This window comes from Puntigrus tetrazona, chromosome 15 (assembly GCF_018831695.1).
Source record: "Puntigrus tetrazona isolate hp1 chromosome 15, ASM1883169v1, whole genome shotgun sequence".
Classification (NCBI taxonomy): Eukaryota; Metazoa; Chordata; class Actinopteri; order Cypriniformes; family Cyprinidae; genus Puntigrus; species Puntigrus tetrazona.
The window spans coordinates 19260788-19279079 of record NC_056713.1 but is presented as its reverse complement, the minus strand read 5'-3'; the positions used below and the strand labels follow the sequence as shown (position 1 = coordinate 19279079).

The 18292-nt window shown below is 39.2% G+C and overlaps 1 protein-coding gene across 1 annotated transcript in view; it reads right to left on the bottom strand.

Moving 5' to 3' along the window:
- Positions 1 to 8171: 8171 nt before the first annotated feature.
- Positions 8172 to 18292, bottom strand: part of megf6 (multiple EGF like domains 6) — a 40271-nt gene continuing 30150 nt past the window's right edge. Inside the window, exons 24-32 of the mRNA XM_043258367.1 lie at positions 16956 to 17087; positions 15886 to 16014; positions 15324 to 15452; positions 13224 to 13352; positions 12334 to 12462; positions 12109 to 12237; positions 11517 to 11642; positions 11310 to 11438; positions 8172 to 9366 (exon numbers count right to left, since the gene is read on the bottom strand). Coding sequence (XP_043114302.1) covers positions 9302 to 9366; positions 11310 to 11438; positions 11517 to 11642; positions 12109 to 12237; positions 12334 to 12462; positions 13224 to 13352; positions 15324 to 15452; positions 15886 to 16014; positions 16956 to 17087 — 1097 coding nt within the window. The 3' untranslated portion in view covers positions 8172 to 9301. The remainder of the gene's footprint in view (positions 9367 to 11309; positions 11439 to 11516; positions 11643 to 12108; positions 12238 to 12333; positions 12463 to 13223; positions 13353 to 15323; positions 15453 to 15885; positions 16015 to 16955; positions 17088 to 18292) is intronic.

Here is an 18292-nt window from a genome sequence, read left to right as displayed (position 1 = left end):
GTTAGTTAATGCATTCACTGGAGTGTAACCGCTGTACAGTAAAGTGTCGCCGAGACCAAAGTTGTCCCTCATTTAAGCGAAATGTAAGGTGCACAGTAAAAGCGGTGTCGCACTCACTGATAATTGATGGCCCGCTTTTGGTCAGCACAAGCCGTCAGTCTCTGAGCTCAGCGGGGCGTCCTGCTTTGATGAGGTCACCACGGGTCAGCCAGCTCTGATGAGGTCACAGCAGGTCGTCCCACTTTGATGAGGTCGGCTGGAGAGGGGTTTGTGGGTGCTGTAGTAGGGTGAAGGTGATAATGGGTCTACAGAGGAGGAAAAGAGGCCAACATGGACCATTACTGACCAGCTGTTTGCCGTGTACGTCTGTCATGTGCCTGAAAGATCACAGGCCGAAGCTTGTACGTCTCCCTCTACAGGGCAACATCTCGACCCTCACATACTGTCAATATGAGTGTGTGTGTGTGTGTGTGAGACCCCTCCTACACAAGGGAGTGGTTGCGTTTGACGGTGGAATTTCCCATCGCTCCCATCACAGCGTATGGATCTATCTAATGAACTAATGAGTCTTTTGGCACTGGCACAAAACAGCCACACACACGACATCCCGCTCTCGTATGTGTGTTCAAACACGGGCCCCTCTCTTTCATGTCGACTGAAACATGCCCGTACACTCTGCCACCACCCCACGGTGGCACCGCAGCCCTGGTCGGGACATCTATCATGGCCCCTGAGTGCAGGGTGTGACACTGTTGGCACTCTTTTCCTGATTAACTTGGCACCGTTACTTGCCCCCTTGCCAGACGAAACGGCCCCCGCTGTGTTTAATGGTCGGTACAGAAGGCACTGCAGGCCTTTCATACATGATGGGCACAGAGAGCCATCTTTAAAGAGATTTCTACTACAACAAGCCGTGATTAGCCAGTCGTTTTCCCGAGCTTATTCTTAAAAGCTGTTTACAGCGAGGATGAGCGTTAAATATAAAGTGTAATTACACTAGAACAGCGAAATCCACAGAACTATAACATCACAGGAAAAACTACACTTTTGCTAGCAACTGACAACTGACCTTAAAGTGCATTATCAATTAGTGGCAAACACCAACGTTAAATAATTCTGTAAATGACATTAACCCGAATTACCTCATTTATATTGTTATAAGTCGTTCATTTATATTCTTTTCAGTCGTGAAGTCAGTTCATAATCCAGAGGGAGATCTCTTAAGGGTTTACATAGCATGGTGTAAATTGAAGTTAGTTTTTTTTTTAGCTGCAAAAACGATTTAAACGCTGCATTATGCATGCTGTGCCAAAGCTCGACAAACAAAATCGCATCTGCCTAAAGAAACCTGTAATTCGCGTGATTTCACCCTTATCACAAATTTGCGTATTTTCTGGATGTGGCTTTAAGGAACACTAATCCTAAACCTAAGCTTACGATCATGCAAATGCGGTAATTAATTAAGTGTAACACAAATATTGAAGCGCGCATGCCACTTGGTATCCCTTCTAGCCCCAAAGCGAAGCCACTGGAAGACAAGCCTGCGACCTTTAGCCAAAAAAAGCGTACCGTTAATGAGGGGGCGGTAGATATGAAGTATTGGCGGCACGCAGGGAAGAAGACAAGAGTCCAATGTATGACTGGCTGAGGTGCTTCACGCATGATCCAGGTCAGCCATTAAACTTTTTTTCAGCGGTAATTAAAACAGACCGTCTAATCTCCCAGCAGAAAGACTCAGAGACTGAATGCGGCCGCTCTTCTCCTTATTTAACTACTGCGGAAATTGAAAACGGTTTATTTCCGGTAGCATTTTAAAAAACGTGAGCTTCGAGGCCCGTTTTAAAACCTGTTGTCGTGTAAACGAACAGCCAAAACGCATACAATTTCCCCCTTTTGTTTGAAAAAAAGTGTGTCGTAAACGGTCCCCAAATGGCTAAGAGGTCGCTAGCCTACTGATTTATTAAAGACGTAGCAGAGGCTTCAAAAAACCGTAACGTTAGCCTACGTTTGAGTTATGACTGTGTGTGGTTTAGCATAACCTAACAAAGCTGTCTTTAATATAACGTTGTCTTGTTTTTATGAATCCAAACTCGTTATTTTATAAGCCAAACTCGCTTATTGTCTAATGGTTTTAAGACTACAAACTGAACAATGGCTGTACTGAATAAGGCTCGTTGATCTAGAGATCGGATGTAACGTTGGAGATGGTTTCTCTTTAGTGAATGATTGTTATGTTGTAATAGCACGTATTGTCTTACAGTTGGCACGGAGCACAGAACCAGATGAGGACTTTTATATACGCCCTCCGGTGAGGTTTCTTCTTTTAATGCATCTCTCGCGAATCGCCCTCTCTTTTCATCATCCCTCGCTGTTTTTGATAAAGTCAGGCCGGTGGCTGGATACGTGACAGCTCGTAAGCCGCGGAAGGAGCGGCGGCCCCGTTAAAGACCGGCGGTTTCATTCGGGTATTTGTTGTGATTCCCCGGGAAACGGGTCATTAGCGTTATTGATGGGCACTCAGTGCGAGCGGCGGATGCCGCCATGCATATGGTTTTAATATGACAAGACGTGTTAGGGGAACGGCTTACTGTTTAAAATACCTCAGAGGTCCGCGGACCTGACGTAAAGGGGGCCGTTTACGCTGGAATTGGATAAAAAGCCAATTGTGCACGTGGAAACTCACTTACCTTAGACATCGGGCATGACGCACCGAAATTAAAGGTTGGTCATCGACTATAGTTAGAGCTTTATTGCTATAATTTGGGCCCCCAAGATATTTTCGCTGGTTTGTGGAAATATGCTGCCACGTTTCCTTTCTGTAATGCGCCGATACACCCACCGCTTAGTGCCACAACAATCTAAAACACAATCGCAGTCTTGTCTGATCGAGCAGCAGCGAAGTGGTTTAAATGCTCGTTTTTAAGAGCACGTCCTGAACACTGTTATCAAGTGCTTAGTTTAACCGGTCCGGGCATTTAGGGCGCGCTGGGAGGGCTAGTTGTCTCAAGGTCTGCATCTCGCGATTATGCTGGTTTGAGTCAAGTGTTTTCGCTAGCAATTTGTTTGGTGGTTTCAGACAGGGCATGCCTCAAAAACGTAGTTTGTCAATTATCCAGCCCAAACTCAAATCAAACTAAACATAGGATGCATGTCTAAATTTCAGGATAGAGTGTAGGTTTAGTTTTTTGGGCACATTTTTATTGGGAAAAGTTGCAATGTAGGTCTATTTTAAGTGTTGAATTTTAATTTAATGGTTATTTTTGTGTAATAACTTTTACGTTTCTGCCCTGTCGTTGTTTTGCGATTTAGCTGAAAAGAAATCCGTTTAATTAGTTTTTTACTGACAGCTTACCCAACTATTGAGTCAACCTGTTCAATGATCTCTTTCATGGTCAGTAACACCCTAAAATAAATGTTAAATGGGCATTGCAGAAATTGACTTGAAAACATTTTGACATCTAGCCCCGCTCTCCCCAGTCTACCACAGGAATGGTTCAAACAAATGGGGTTTGTGGCTCGTCAGGCGCGCAGAGTGTGTCCAGGGTCTGTCTTGACCACCGGCACGCCACAGTACTGCGTCGGGCGCCACCTGGCGGCCTCCCTCGAAACCGACCCATGCTGACACAGCACGAAGCACTGCTCATTGACATTCACCCAGAACCTGCTAAATGATCCCTGAATAATTTAGATTAATGACGGGGTCCCGCTAAAAGAAGAGAAAAAAGTATGATAGTGCTCTTTACGTATACACAGAGATGCTGTGTGTTGATTTTTTTTTCCCCTTCGCTGAAACCAGGGGATTTCCAGTGTCTAATGTGGCGTTCACACAGGGCTCGTTTGTTGGTCCGGTTGCACGTGTCACATCTCTGTTGAGTTGAGTCTAGTAGTTGAATGTCAAATAGGGATCCAGTCGTCCTTTAATGATTCTGGATTCTTAATTAAAAAAAAAAAAAAACATAAGTAGTGCAATTCTTAAGGTGTGTTTACACAGACTTTTCACATAGCTTTTAGGGGCTGCATAAATGTGCAACCAAAAATATTGAATGAATATTACTAAAACACCAAATAAATAAAAATTGGGCTCACAATCCTGATTAACTTCAGCATGACATTCTTGGCACAAGAACGAACTCATAAGAGTAATTTTAGCTGGATTCATATCTGAAATAGCCTACCGTACTATGTGTTTGATTCACTAAAAGAACCGGTTTGTTCGTAGGATTCGGTCGTTTGGAAATCGAATCGCTCTGGGAAGCGATATGCGAAACACCAGACGGCCATTTTCCACAAGTTCTTGTTTCATCAAAAGTCTGTAACATATAGTTTTTCTAGTGTAAAACAACCCTTGCCAAAAACAGCTCCAATCAGTGGCCCGTTTCCGTGCCTGTCCCTTTAAATGATAATGAGCTCTCTCCCGGTAAAATCACCGCTCTTATTCACGTTATTCATGCTCAAAAACTATTTTAAACTCCTTTATAAACCATATACAAAGGCAACCTTAAAGTAGTGTAGTGGACTGCCGAATCGTTTAAACTTTATGTCAGTACAAAACAAGGCAGCAAATGTCAGCATTTTGTCCATTCCCTTTTAAATTAAAGTAATCTTCAGCATTTTACTGCATCTTCAGCAACTCTAATTTCAGAAGTGAATGACGACTGGTATGTTCATTACTACATCTAACAACAAAACCAAATGATTTAGGAGACAATCTTGTCTATACTTGCTACAGTGTTAGAAGGACACAGTCATGGGAGGGGCCTGTTTAAAGTAATGCCACTTTATTATAATATGCATATAACATGCATTTCTACCTTATTCGTTCAACAACCCCCAGATGATTCCTTCAACGATTCATTTTTCAAACCCCTTTAAAGCAGTCATTTAAAGCAGTGTTTGTAAGCTTTTAAATGCTCCAAAAGCGGCACCTAGTGGCAAAGATCCAATAGGCGTTTTCATTCAGACCAACGCAAAAAGACCAACAGGGGGGCAGCCAAAATGCTAATATTTCGTCGACACGAAACAGCTTGGGACTCGTTTCAATGATTCAGAGTCTAATTTCGCAACGCCACCGGTCTAATTGTATTCAGTGATCTATGCTAAGCTATGCTAAAAGTGCTAGCGCCAGACCCGGCGATCGTCTCGTTTTCAAAAACCCGAATCGCTGCACGGATTAATCTAAGCATCTATTTAAACCAAGCGCCAGAGGTACGCAAACAGATGAGGTTTTTTACACCCTCCGAGATGCGTTCACACACGGCCAAGTGTGGGAGTTTGCAGATACTCATCTCCAGAGCAGCTCTTTGGCATTTAAGGGTTTGTTGTTTCTGTCCAAGAAGTGGCCCAAATGGTGCGAGACCTCATTGAGTTGATTTCCCTCGGTCTCTCTTCAATTTTATCGCCGGTTCAAAAAGTCACGGTCCTCCGGGAACAGGGCGAGAGCCGAGAGAGAAGAGCGTAATCTCCATGGCGCGAAAAGACAGCGCGGTGATAGCGTCGCTTCGCTGGCGCTGTACGCGTAATTTCCGTGCTCAAGTTCCCGTCAGATCGCATCTGATCTGACCTCTCCAATGGGTTCTTTCATCACAAACCACCGGTTTGGCTGTCTTTCAGAACACGAGGCTTGTCTTCGCTTATTAAATCTATCTGTGCCATGCAAGCCTGGGTTGCCCAACGTTCATGCACGAAAACATATTCATTAAAGTAAACAGAGATAAACTGACACATATATAGAGCGCGTTTTATGCCCGGTCGTGTATAGCAAACCACGGGTGTCGAATCCCTTGCTTCGCAAGACAGTCATTTTAAGAAGATATTTTAAATACAGTTCATATTTATCTGCATGCCTCAGTTTAATTATACTTTTTATTGAACGCACAGATTGGTGACTACAGGCTTGGAGACCAGGGTAGTAAATCTAAATCCGTCTTAACGCGTCCCAGCAAAATTACATTCGCCTCCTTGACATTTCACCCAAGACGACAGAACTGTGAAGATGCAATAAGCAACAGCTAAATAAGTCTGTTAGCTTCATGCCACTTCATTTTTTTGCAAAGCGGCCCGGCTATTTCTAATGTGAATGTGCCACACGTCCGGTGTCGTCCGCTACCAGGTAGGCTAATGTCTAAAAACGTTCATTATGCTGGCTGACATATAGAAGCCCATTTCCACCAGAGAATAATACAAATTTGAAAAAATCAGAATTTTAAGATAAACTCAAACTTTTGAGGTACAAAGTTGCAATTTTTCTTTTTTTTATTCCGTGGCGGAAGCAGAATCGGATTACACTATTTGATAGTCCATTTTAGACATTTATCTCACTATAAGTAACTTTGTAACTACATGTTAACTAATTCTGAGTAGACTGTTAAGGTGTAGGGTCAGTTGAATAAGCTGACATATACTTGCAGAGCCAAAAAATGTGTTAGAAATTATTAAGATGTAAAGTTACTTGCTGTTAGTAGAATGTCTAAAGCGGACACTTAATAAAGTGTTACGCAGACCTGCAAGATAAAGAATGCAAGAAAAAATAATTTAATTTTGAGACGTAAACTAAGAATTGTGTAACAAACTTCTGAGACAAATGAACATTCAGAAATGAATTCCAAATTCTACCTCAAAATTCTGACTTTTTTTCAGAAATGAGAGTTTATATTGCGCAATTCTGAATATATCACAATTCTGACTTCTCGTAACTGTCACTATATTTTGCATATTATAACTGGTAGCTGTTATACATTGTTTCATTATTGTAATAGACATTTAAAAAACAGTACATGTAAAAGACAGTAGTTATGTCTCACACATATACAGAAAATATTTTCTACACACACACACACACACACATATATATATATATATATATATATATATATATATATATATATATATATATATATATGTATATGATAAGGTGATAGGGCTAATAGTCCTAGAGACCTTGAGAGACAAGATGGACCTTTGTCCAGTCGATTGTCTCTATATGTGCCTTCCGTTCGCTGATCAAAGCTGGAGTACAGTATCACGGCCACCCAGACCGTACTGAATGGATGGGCTATGGCGGTCTGTTTGACTGGACTCAGGTGTGTGTGTGGATGGATGGCCCCTAGAGCCCTGTTTGACTGGAAACAGGTGTGTGTCATCCATTGCTGGAGGCTCGGGCTGATAAACATTATTGGAGAACATCTGTAGGCTGTCACAACACGGTGCGGCCGGCGAAGCCCCTTCCCATCCATCAGACTCAAGGGCTCCATCCACCGACAGCCCCCAAGCTTCCATCACTCACGGCGGGCAGCGCGCGTCAGGGCACGGGGGTCCCAGCCTGGCTCTCCCACCTGCAGTGACGGTCCACTGCATTTGAGAAATGCTACAACGATGGCGCCGGTGACAAAGACAAACACTTACACACACATGCATGTAGAGGGCCTGTTCCACTCAGGTGCACTGACAGGTGTAGGCTGGTGACCCCTGATACGTTTGACCCTCCCATCTGAGAGGTGCTGAGAAACAATGTCCCACTACCCTCTACCTACATATCTGTGTCCTACAAACAACACGTTTCACACGGGTGATCAAAAATAATAGTGTGTGTGCAGTACACTGTTTAGAGCTTTAAAAAAATCTTTACATTGCCAAATAGAATTTGTAATAATTTAATTTTTGTCTTGTTTTCCAATACAAATATCTATACAAGGTACATTAACTTGAAAAGCAAAAAACTAAATAAAATAGTTTATGCTTAAACAAGAAACAGTATCTGTCAATGGGTCAGAAAATAATTTCCCTTTTCATTTAAATTCTGAATTTTAAATTACCGTTTTTAATTTTTCCAAAGGGGAACTATCATCCCACTAGCAGAAATAATATTTCAATTTTTTTTTCTGAAATATTACAAACATTAGATTTAATTAAAATGGAAAACAAGCTTATTTTTCTCAGCTTTCTTCCTGTTTAAACAAAAGATTTTAGTATGGAATTAAAGTGTATAATTTTATATTTTTTCACATAATAAAAAAAAACACAAGAAAGCAATATTAGTCATTTTACTTCTCAAGTAAATATATTTTGGTTTAAAAAATCTTTGATTTTTTTTTTAACTGGAAAATGAAACTAACAGGACAGTTTAAGACCAACAATAAAAAATGAACATTTTCTGTACAAACATATTTAATTAAGCTTAAGCACCAATACATATTTTCACTGTACAGCGAAATTTAACTTTACTTTGATAACATCCTGAGAGGGACAAAAGAAGAACAGAGAAACAACAAAACACTTTTTACAGCATTTTTTTTTTACAGTAAAAGACTGTTGAGCGAGCGCTAAGCACCGCGATTTATAAAGATTAGGATTGTTTGTCGTGTAAGACGTCTTTTGGAGGAACTGTCTGTTCGGTTTACAATCATCAGATTGTTTCTAAATCCTGTCAGACAGCTCCACTTTAACAATTTACCTCAGATGGCACAATGATGGGTAACAATACTGTGAATATTTACAGTCAGGCTGTCACGGGAATCGCTTTGCAGGACATACATCACACTCACACGAGCCAACCAGATGGATTTAAATATCTATAGCACAAACGCTCCAGATTCATGCTACATATCGCTTTAAAAAAGTACCATAAAAGAGGAATTTATAGACGGCGTCATAAAAAAAATTTAAATTTAGTGTCGGTGTGTGTTTACAAGGTAAATTTTAGGCTGCGTATGGCATGTATGGAAGGCAGAAACTCCAGAGTGTTGCTGTATTCTGATGTGCCACTTTAGTGGTGTATTTGTGGTATGTATTATAGAAATGAGCGGTTGAGCCTTCCCTCTGATCCTGTAATAGAGAAGTTCGGTCTGGCTTCTTGGCTCGGTGGGCATTCGGCCGATTGTCTGATGTGGGACGTATAAGAAACAGCGAGTTTATGCACAAACATGCACGCAAAAAACAAGCATTTTTTAGTCGCATCAAACTTGTCCGCAATGTTGTGTGTAATATTCACTCGGTCACAGCCATAATGTGTCCCTCCACCAAAGATACACATGCGCTCACACTCTCAATGACAGCCTGTCAGTGGTCTTGTGTGCATCCAGAGGGGGATGTTTGTGTGTGTCTGTGTATTTCGGTATTGCTTCCTCGTACTAATTCTCCTGTGGCTTGCTCGTCTGGGGGAAAAACCCATAATAACAAGTCACATACATCCTCACACACTCAGTAACCCTTGCCACTTGCTTCTGCTGGGATGTCAGGAGTCTGTGTGTGTGTGTGTGTGTGTGTGTGTGTGCGTGTGTGTGCGTGTTTGGGGACTCTATCAGGATTAGGAGTGAGAAATACGCCGTCGCCTCTTCTGTAATTTGGAAGTCACATGATTTACCGAAACACCTGAGAGGAAGACAGAGATAGAGAGATTATTGTAACATGTAATGAATGCTTTTGATACGTTTTCTATCTCGTGAATACAGTCGTGGCAAAAGGCACTGCACTTTCAGCCGTAAATAAAAACAAACTAGTTTTTATAAAACAAATTATTATTATATTTTTTAATAAGTACATTTTTTGTTGTCCATAAATAAATAAATGTAACCCTTCACCACAAAACCAGTCATACGATATGTTTGTAGCAATAGCCAACAAATATGCATTGTATGGGTCAAAATGATAAACTTTTCCATTTATGCCAAAGTCATTAGGATATTAAGTAAAGGTCATGTTTTCTATGAAGATTTTTTAAATCTTTATTTACATTATTTTTAAAGAAAATAAATGTGAGTTGAAAAATATGTACACTTTATTAACAGAGGAAATGAGAAATAAAATAAATGTAAATTTAAAAAAAAAAAGAGATTAATACATGATTCAAGAAACTGTAATTTATTTCCATACAAATTAATCATACATTTATTTATTAATTAGCTAAATTATTAAACCAGTAATAGTAATAATAATATTATTATTATTTACTTATTTCTCTATTCATTTGTATATTCATGCACAATAGTTTTTTTTATTCCAATATTTATTTATTGTATTTTTCACTTACACTCTATTTCCTTCTTTAACAAAGTGAGGGAGACTAAATGATCACAGATTGCACTGTTCAACTAAACTCCTCCATAAAATATGTGCAATAAACAAGCAATATGAGGAAGTTAAGATGAGAACAAAATCGGGTGTGAAAGATGTATTTGTATTTTTAAGGTATGCACAGGTTTAGAGATCGCATGGATGGGTCCACTGTGACACACTCGCACGCACTGTCATACACTCATTCACAAAGCTTACACACACGTTGAGAAGTGTCCTGCTGTGATTCACTTAAAATAACTGTCAGAGAGAGGCGCCGTTACACAGACAGACAGGAGGCCCTTAACGGCTCAGGGGTCCTTCACACACATGCACACTGAGGCTGTCACACACGCTCTGAGCTCACACGCTCGGGTTTGTGTCGTGACTGACGCAAATAAAGAGAGAAGCAGAATTTGGGGAAAGAAAGATGTTGAGATGGTGAGAGATTTAAGAAGTGAAAGAAGCAGCGTGAGCATTTTGACTTTGAGACCATACACTTTATTCTTTATTTAAAGTTAATAGTTATATACTAGCACTACAGATTAAGCCCAAACCATAACCCTATTCTCATTTCATATTGCAGGATGTTTTATCAGATTTACTTCTGCAGACATTTCTGAAAATAAAAATATAGTTTGTTTTCATTTTAATTTAATAACATGAAATGATCAACTTACATATGGACCAAGACTCTTGATTAACTCTATTAAAGTATATTATTATTAGTAGTAGTAGTAGTAGTAGTAGTAGTAATAGTAAGTAGTAATAATAATGATGATGATATTATTACAAATATATTTATTATATACACACCATATTTACAGTATTTATATTCATTCAGAAGAGCCATTTTCTTTCTGTTGTAGGAGGTTTAGGAGATTTATCTAACTTCTGCAGAAAATGTTAGAATATTTTTATGTTTAGAATGTTTAAAATTTAAAATGTTTAGAAATATTTATATTACATACAAATTATATTTGTATATATATTAAATAATGAGAAATTATTCATTTAAATGTGGAGTAATGGACATGATTGTGTTAATTAAATTGCATAATAATATGTAATTCGGTATATAATATGTATGAAATATTATTAATAATATTATTATTATTACTATTATCTTATTATTATAACTATTATTATTCTTATTATATGTCAGTTCAACAACAATAATTCTGAAAGTTAATTATATTTGATCACATTTAGCATAACTCCTGGGGACAATTTTATAAGCCCCCACACGTACAGACCCTCACCTTCCTCACAGGTGGGTCCCATCCAGGCGAGAGGACACGAGCAGTGACCTGTGCGCTGGTCACACTGACCTCTGTGTGCACACTGACACCGGAAAGAACAGTCTGGACCGTAAAACCTGCTGTCACAAACTGAAAGAGAAGATGAAGATTTGAGAGTTTGAGTATATGAGAGATCACGTAACATGTGTAAGCTGTGAGTGTGTGCACCTTTCTCGCAGCGTTCTCCAGTCTTTCCAGATGGACAGAGACACCGTCCAGTGGTCGGGTCACAGGGTTCCCCGTCACACTCACAGAGTTCTGCACAATCACCTCCAAACCGTCCATCATCACAACCTGTCACACACACACATCAAACTGACATATCAACACTATCACTGCAGCCCAGTGAGCTTTCAAGCTTTTAAAGGGGTCATATGATGCAATTTCCTTTCTTTTTTTCTTTAGTGTGTAGCTGTTTGTGCATGTATAAGATCTGCAAAGCTTAAGGTCTCTGTATTCTATTTAAAGGAGTAGGCTCATCCAGGCCGGGATGAGAGAACACAAATGCACTTAATTAGTTCGAAAGATGTTCGGATTTGTGCAACGCATTTTACGGAAGAACCTAGGACTGTACAAGGCTGGCTGTGCATAGGCTATTCATAAAAAAAAAAAAAGGTTCAATTCCGACTATATAAAGCTTCTGAATCAGCGACTGTAACAAAAGTTTCCTTCATGAATTGCTGCTTTAATTCTCAGTAACAATATAAAGTATGATTTCATGCTGATGATGCTTTCAAATGTAAATTTTTACATTACTTACGTTTTTGACACTTGTTACCCTGATAACCTGGAGGACACGCACACTGTCCAGTCACGTGATCACACAGGTGCCCGTGTTTACAGTCACACGATTGAGCACAGAGCTCACCGAAAAAGCCAGTTGGGCATCCTGAAATATGAAACCGTTACATATCAGATCATACAATAGCAGATTTCAGCAAGCGCAGCAAAAAAATGCATTCTATCAGCAAAGTCTGTCACTCACGGTGTTGACAGGCGGGACCGTAGTATCCGGAAGGACATGAGCAGCATCCCGTAAAGCGATCACATGTACCGTTATTCTGACACACACACTCCTGCTCACAGTTCACACCATACCGACCTGGGACACAAACTATTGCGTGCACAAACGAACAGCATTCAGTTATTTATCATCATTTGACTTAAATCTACAGCACAGAGAATGTAAAAGCACTAATAAACAGTTTAAAGGGTTAGTTGACCCCAAAATAAAAATTCTGCCTTTAACTATTCACCTTCATGTCGTTCCAAACCCATTCAAAACACAAATAAAGATATTATTGATGAAATCTGAGAGCTTTCTGACCAGAAGCATAGTAAGCATGTCCATGTGGCATCAGCGGCTCAACTTCAGTTTTGCGACGCTACGAGAATACTTGTTTTCATACAAAGAAAATAAAAACATAATTTACTCAACCGTTATTCTCCCCGTGTTATATCTTCCACCATTTTAGAGAGTATCAGAAGACATATGCACGCTTTCTCCAAGGACGTAAACAAGGCAGATTAGGTCCAATATGTTAAGGCATGCGTATGTGTTGTAGTACTCTAAAATGGCGGAAGACATAGGCTAACTCCAGGGAAAAGAATGGTTGAGTAAATTATGTTATTTTCATTTTCTTCCCGCAAAAAATTATTATTAGTGTAGAAAAACTGATTGCTGTCACATGGACTGTTTTACAGATGTATTTAGCTCCCTGATTTCATTAAAAAATATCATCATGTGTGTTTTGAAGATGAACGAAGGTCTTATGTGTTTGGCACAAAATGAGGGTGAACAATTAATCGCAGAATTGTTGTTTTGTGTTAACTGTATTCCTGGTAATTTAAGCTGCTTGCTGTGTATTTATTTACCTTTTTCGCAGTGCTGCCCAGTCCAGCCCAGGCCACATCTACATGTCCCATTCACAGAGTCACACATGCCTCCGTTTGCACACGTACAGAAACTCCGACACTGTGCTCCGTAGCGCCCCCTAGGACATACTGCACAGAGGACAATTTCACAATTAACGATCATTCGTCATAACGCGAATGCTTAATATCTGTGCATAACTACGAGAAGAGTTGTTTTGTTTCATCGCGTAGCAGTTCACACAGGTTGTGTCTTGGCTGTATCTGTACACTCTTGTGTTTCAGCAAGGCGCCTGGATCTGTCTTCAATTTGGACCACATGAGGATGGTTTACCAAGCACTGATTAATCCTCATCCAGCACTAAATTATACTGTCAACACTTAATTTCCAATGGATATCTCATTTTAGCCTGAAACCATGCTTAATTCGTACAGGAAAAAAAAAAGAAGTTGTGGCCTGGTGAGTTTAGTGAATTTATTTATTTTTATCCTGAGCTACAGTGCATGACCGAAAAAATGCAACAGAAAAAAAACGGCAACAGTTTATGTTGGGGTTGGTAAGATTAATAATGTTTTTGAAAGAAGTCTGTTATGCTCACCAAGGCTGCATCAAAAAAACAGTAATACAGTAATATTGTGAAATAATATATTATATATATATATATATATATATATATATATATATATATATATATATATATATATATATGCATACTACATATACAACTTATATGCAGTACAGGTTGTTGTATATTGTAGTTAAATTTATCACTGCTTGGTGCATTGTTGTTATGGATTTATACCCTTTGCCTACATTATGTGTCAAATACAGTAAAACAGCCTCAGATATGACCCTTACCTAAATAACTTTTTTCTTTAAATCATATACATGTTATAATATCACATATTCCACATCTCGACAACAGAAACTCTACAGACATCCTAAATGCCATCTAAACCAGTGCATTAAAATTACCTGTTAATTCTATGCTAATATTTGCACATCATTAAGATGGTACTGTTTTTTACATCATGAAGTGTGTTCATCGTTACACTGTACCAGGAAAAAAATTCAGCCGACTTTCCCTCAAGCAAAACACTTCATTGTTTTATCTATTAACTATGTCCTGCTCCAGACGGAAACTTCCAGTAACAACAAGAGCACAGATGGCATTATTTTCAAATAAACTCTGAATTCCTCAATTACTACAATTAGCACAGGCCCTCTCATCCCTCAAAATGCGTTTAAAGAGCTAGCCACACATGCGATCGCTCGATCACAAACAGCCACACACACGTGCACAAACACACACGCCACATACAAGTTTACTTAAGCTCTAGATCATTAGTGCAATGGCAAAGTGGGTCTGATTTGGCAGTGCAGCAAAAGAGCAATCATGTTTCTTTGGGTAATTTAGATTGGGAAAACAATAAGTCAATCGCTTTGATTCGCTTGCTTATTTATTTGTTTCCCCGCCAGCAGATCCGCCGACACGGAACATAGAGAACCAGCTACTTATAGTCGTCTGTAAACATTAAACACACAGAACGTAAGCAGCAGCACGTCTGTGAGACGCTCCGTTTTCGAGGAGGCTAAGAAAATCCCTCCTGGAAAGTCCCGTTCCATTCCCACTGATGAGTGATGAAACACGAAGATTAGCAATCTGATCTCTCGCTTCTGTTCTTCAGGAAAAGGGCGCTCTGCGATCAAGTTCCCTCACGCAGGAAACTGGAGAAATTTGTTAACTAAATATTGTAAATAAGCCCTGGGAGAGAATCAGGAGGAGGCCGGCAAATAGTGCCTTCAAGTGCAGGACTGTGAGATGTGAAAATGTTTGGATGTTGTTTTGCTTATGAAGTCATCGTAGCACTTATGGGTTTCGCATCCTAACAAGATGAAGATGTGAATGCTGTATATTTGGGAGGGAGAGACCATGGAGGGGTGAAGGCGCAAACAATATAGAAAAAACAGAAATTAATGGCTGAGTTTAGAAAAGCTGGCAAAAAAAATTAGAAAATAAAGCTAATAAATGTCAATTAAAATGAAAACTAATACTACAATATAAACGAACTAATAATACTGCTATCCACAGAGACGTATACCTTGTTCGCAGTAAGGTCCCGTTCTACCCGGAGCGCAGGTACACCTCCCAGTCTCTGGGTGGCACTGTCCTCCCTCTCCACACAAACACACCTGAGCACAGTCTCTCCCGTAGCGACCTGTAGGACAACCTGAGAGAAAAAATAGAGAAAAAAACTCATTTTAGTATTAGCTTGAAAAGCAGAATGCAACTGAAGCTTCAATACGCATAAAAAAAATCATTTAAAGGGACAGTTCATCCCAAAGTGAAAATCCTGTCATTAATTACTCACCCTAATGTCATTCCAATCCCGCAGACCTCCGTTCAACATTGAAATACAAATTAGACATATCTTAATTTGTTCTCTAAAGACGAATGAAGGTCTTACTGGTTTGGAATGACATAAGGGTAATTAATGACAGGATTTTCACTTTTGAGGCGAACTATCAATTTAACTTTACACTCTCCTGAGATGCTGGAAAGCAAGATGATAACCGTAGACAAAGATGTATGTCTGATGTGTGTTTGGCATAGGCTAATAATTAACACGTCCACATCCACTCGGGTGATTATCGGGATCTTACTGGTGCTGCAGTTGGGTCCCAAGTATCCCGGCTGACAGATGCAAGAGCCAGTCCTGAAGTCACATTGTCCTCCGTTGGCACATCTACACCTCTTCTTACAGTACGGGCCGTAGGTGCCCTCTCGACATCCTGGGATCATTTTTTAAATTTTAGCACATTTATAAAACAATGAAAAAAATATTGATTGTAATCAGACATAACTACATAACAACATACGGATACACAACCATTCAAAACTTTGAAGTCAGTAAAAGTCGTAATGTTTTTAATACGCTCTTGTACCTGTCACGTATTTGGACTCCTTTGTTGTTGTTTTCACCTCCCATGTGCTCTGTGTGACCCACTTTGTTAATTGTCTCATTATGTTCAGGTGTGTCTTGTTCAGTTGCATCAATTACCTAGTCTTTAAAAGCCCAATTTGATTCAGTTCAGTTCTGATCTTCATCCTTAGATGCATGCTTTTTTTTTTTTTTTGTTGGTCTACTTGCATTTATGTAGTTTGTTTAAGATGAAAAGTTATTAATATTATTTCCTCAAGTGCTCCTTCATCCTAAACCACACCGTGACAGTATCAAAAATCCATTTAATATTGCATTTATTTTAAAATGTAATTTGTTCCTGTGATTTCAGTGTTCAGAAGTCATTCTAATATGACGATTTTTTTTTTCAAGATTCTCTCGCAAATAGAACATTTTTTACGTTAAGTTTAATAATTTAGCAGATGCTTTTATCAAACGTGACTTAAAAATTAGTTCAAAAGAACAGCGTTTATTTGAAAATGTTTAGAAAACTATATCTTTACTCTCACTTCTGGCACGTTTAATGTGTCCTTCATAAATAAGTGTTTATTTCTTACAAGAAAAAATATTCTGACCCCAAACGTGAATGGTAGTGTATATGATTATATAACCATTATCTATTAGCTCAGTTGTAGATGATCTTTTGGTTCCGATTGAACAAGTTTGTTAGGTTGGTTGCATAGACCTACATTACAACCTAGATATCAATCTGCAAATATCGATATAAATATCTATATCAGAATGAGATCTGCAGAATACTGTATGTCTTACTCAGATGACAGCGGTTGCCGTAGTATCCAGGTAGACATGTGCATTTCCCAGTTACATGATGACAGCTGTACTGATCTCCAGAACATGTGCATGTCTGAGAACAGTTCAGGCCGAACCTGCCCTGAGGACACACTGAGAAAGAGAGAGAAAACATTAGAAAGTGACACAATACATGCAGAGATGACTTTAAAAATGTGTGTGGGTTTTCCATAAAATGTCAAGTTGTCTAGACACATTCCTGAAAAGGCATCAGGCCTCCGACAGGAAGGAGATATGATATGATACGATATGAAAGGGAGGCTAGACATTTCATTTAACGTCATTCAGACATGCTTACTTTCATACATTTTCACATATGTCTGGAGTGTCTGACAGAAGCCAGGCTGTATGAATCCACAAATCCATATCACACACACTGAAACACGATTATATGGAAATACATGGTGATGTGAGTGTATTTAGGGTTCAACAAAAAAAAAAAATCTGTTTTCTTGGCCTAGTTAGGTGACTGGTGGAGTGGTGATCAAGCTTATATAGTTTTTTTTTATGTTGGTTATTTATATTTATTATGTAGTTTGATAAGCTTACATTTATAAATTATAATTCTTAATTGTCACATATAAAGTATGCTGGCAAAAATCTATTATTTGCATAATATAGTGTATATACACACACATGCAACAATAGGTTGGGTCGGTTAGCAAATTAATGATATTCACAGTGTTAAACTATTTATCACGAGTTGATTGGTTCATGTTGCATAAGCAGCCAGGGAGCTTTACATTTAAATGTACATTCACAAGAGCAGTTGTGCTTCCTCCCCAGCTCCACCTGCATAGATCCGCTTCGGGTTATCATATATGCTACTTTGTGCAGCAGCAGTATGTCCTAAAAACTCACAGCACTGTATTGGTGTGTGTGTACTGGAAGTAGCAAAGTCTTTCTTTGCAGCACCAGCAGCAATAATCCACAGTAATAGCAATAACCAATAGCAGAAGCTATTCAGCAGCATAGCAGATGTATTCCGCCAAGACCAAGTACATTAACATTGTCATATTTATTACTATAATATGTGCAGTTTTCCAAGAAATAAAAACACACAAACGATAAACAAGCTAGCATGTAGTGAAAAAACTCTGAATAAGAGATAGGGCTGTCACCTGGAATCAGTGGCATCCTTATTGTTGAGGCTAACACAGATCTGTGTATGTTCATGTATAAATGTGTGTGTGTTTGTGTATTCACCCTGCTGGCATGTGTAAGAGATAAGTTCAGACTCCAGACTAAAGAGAATAATTAGACTGTTGTCATTAGCCGTGTCTACAGCAGTGTATGTG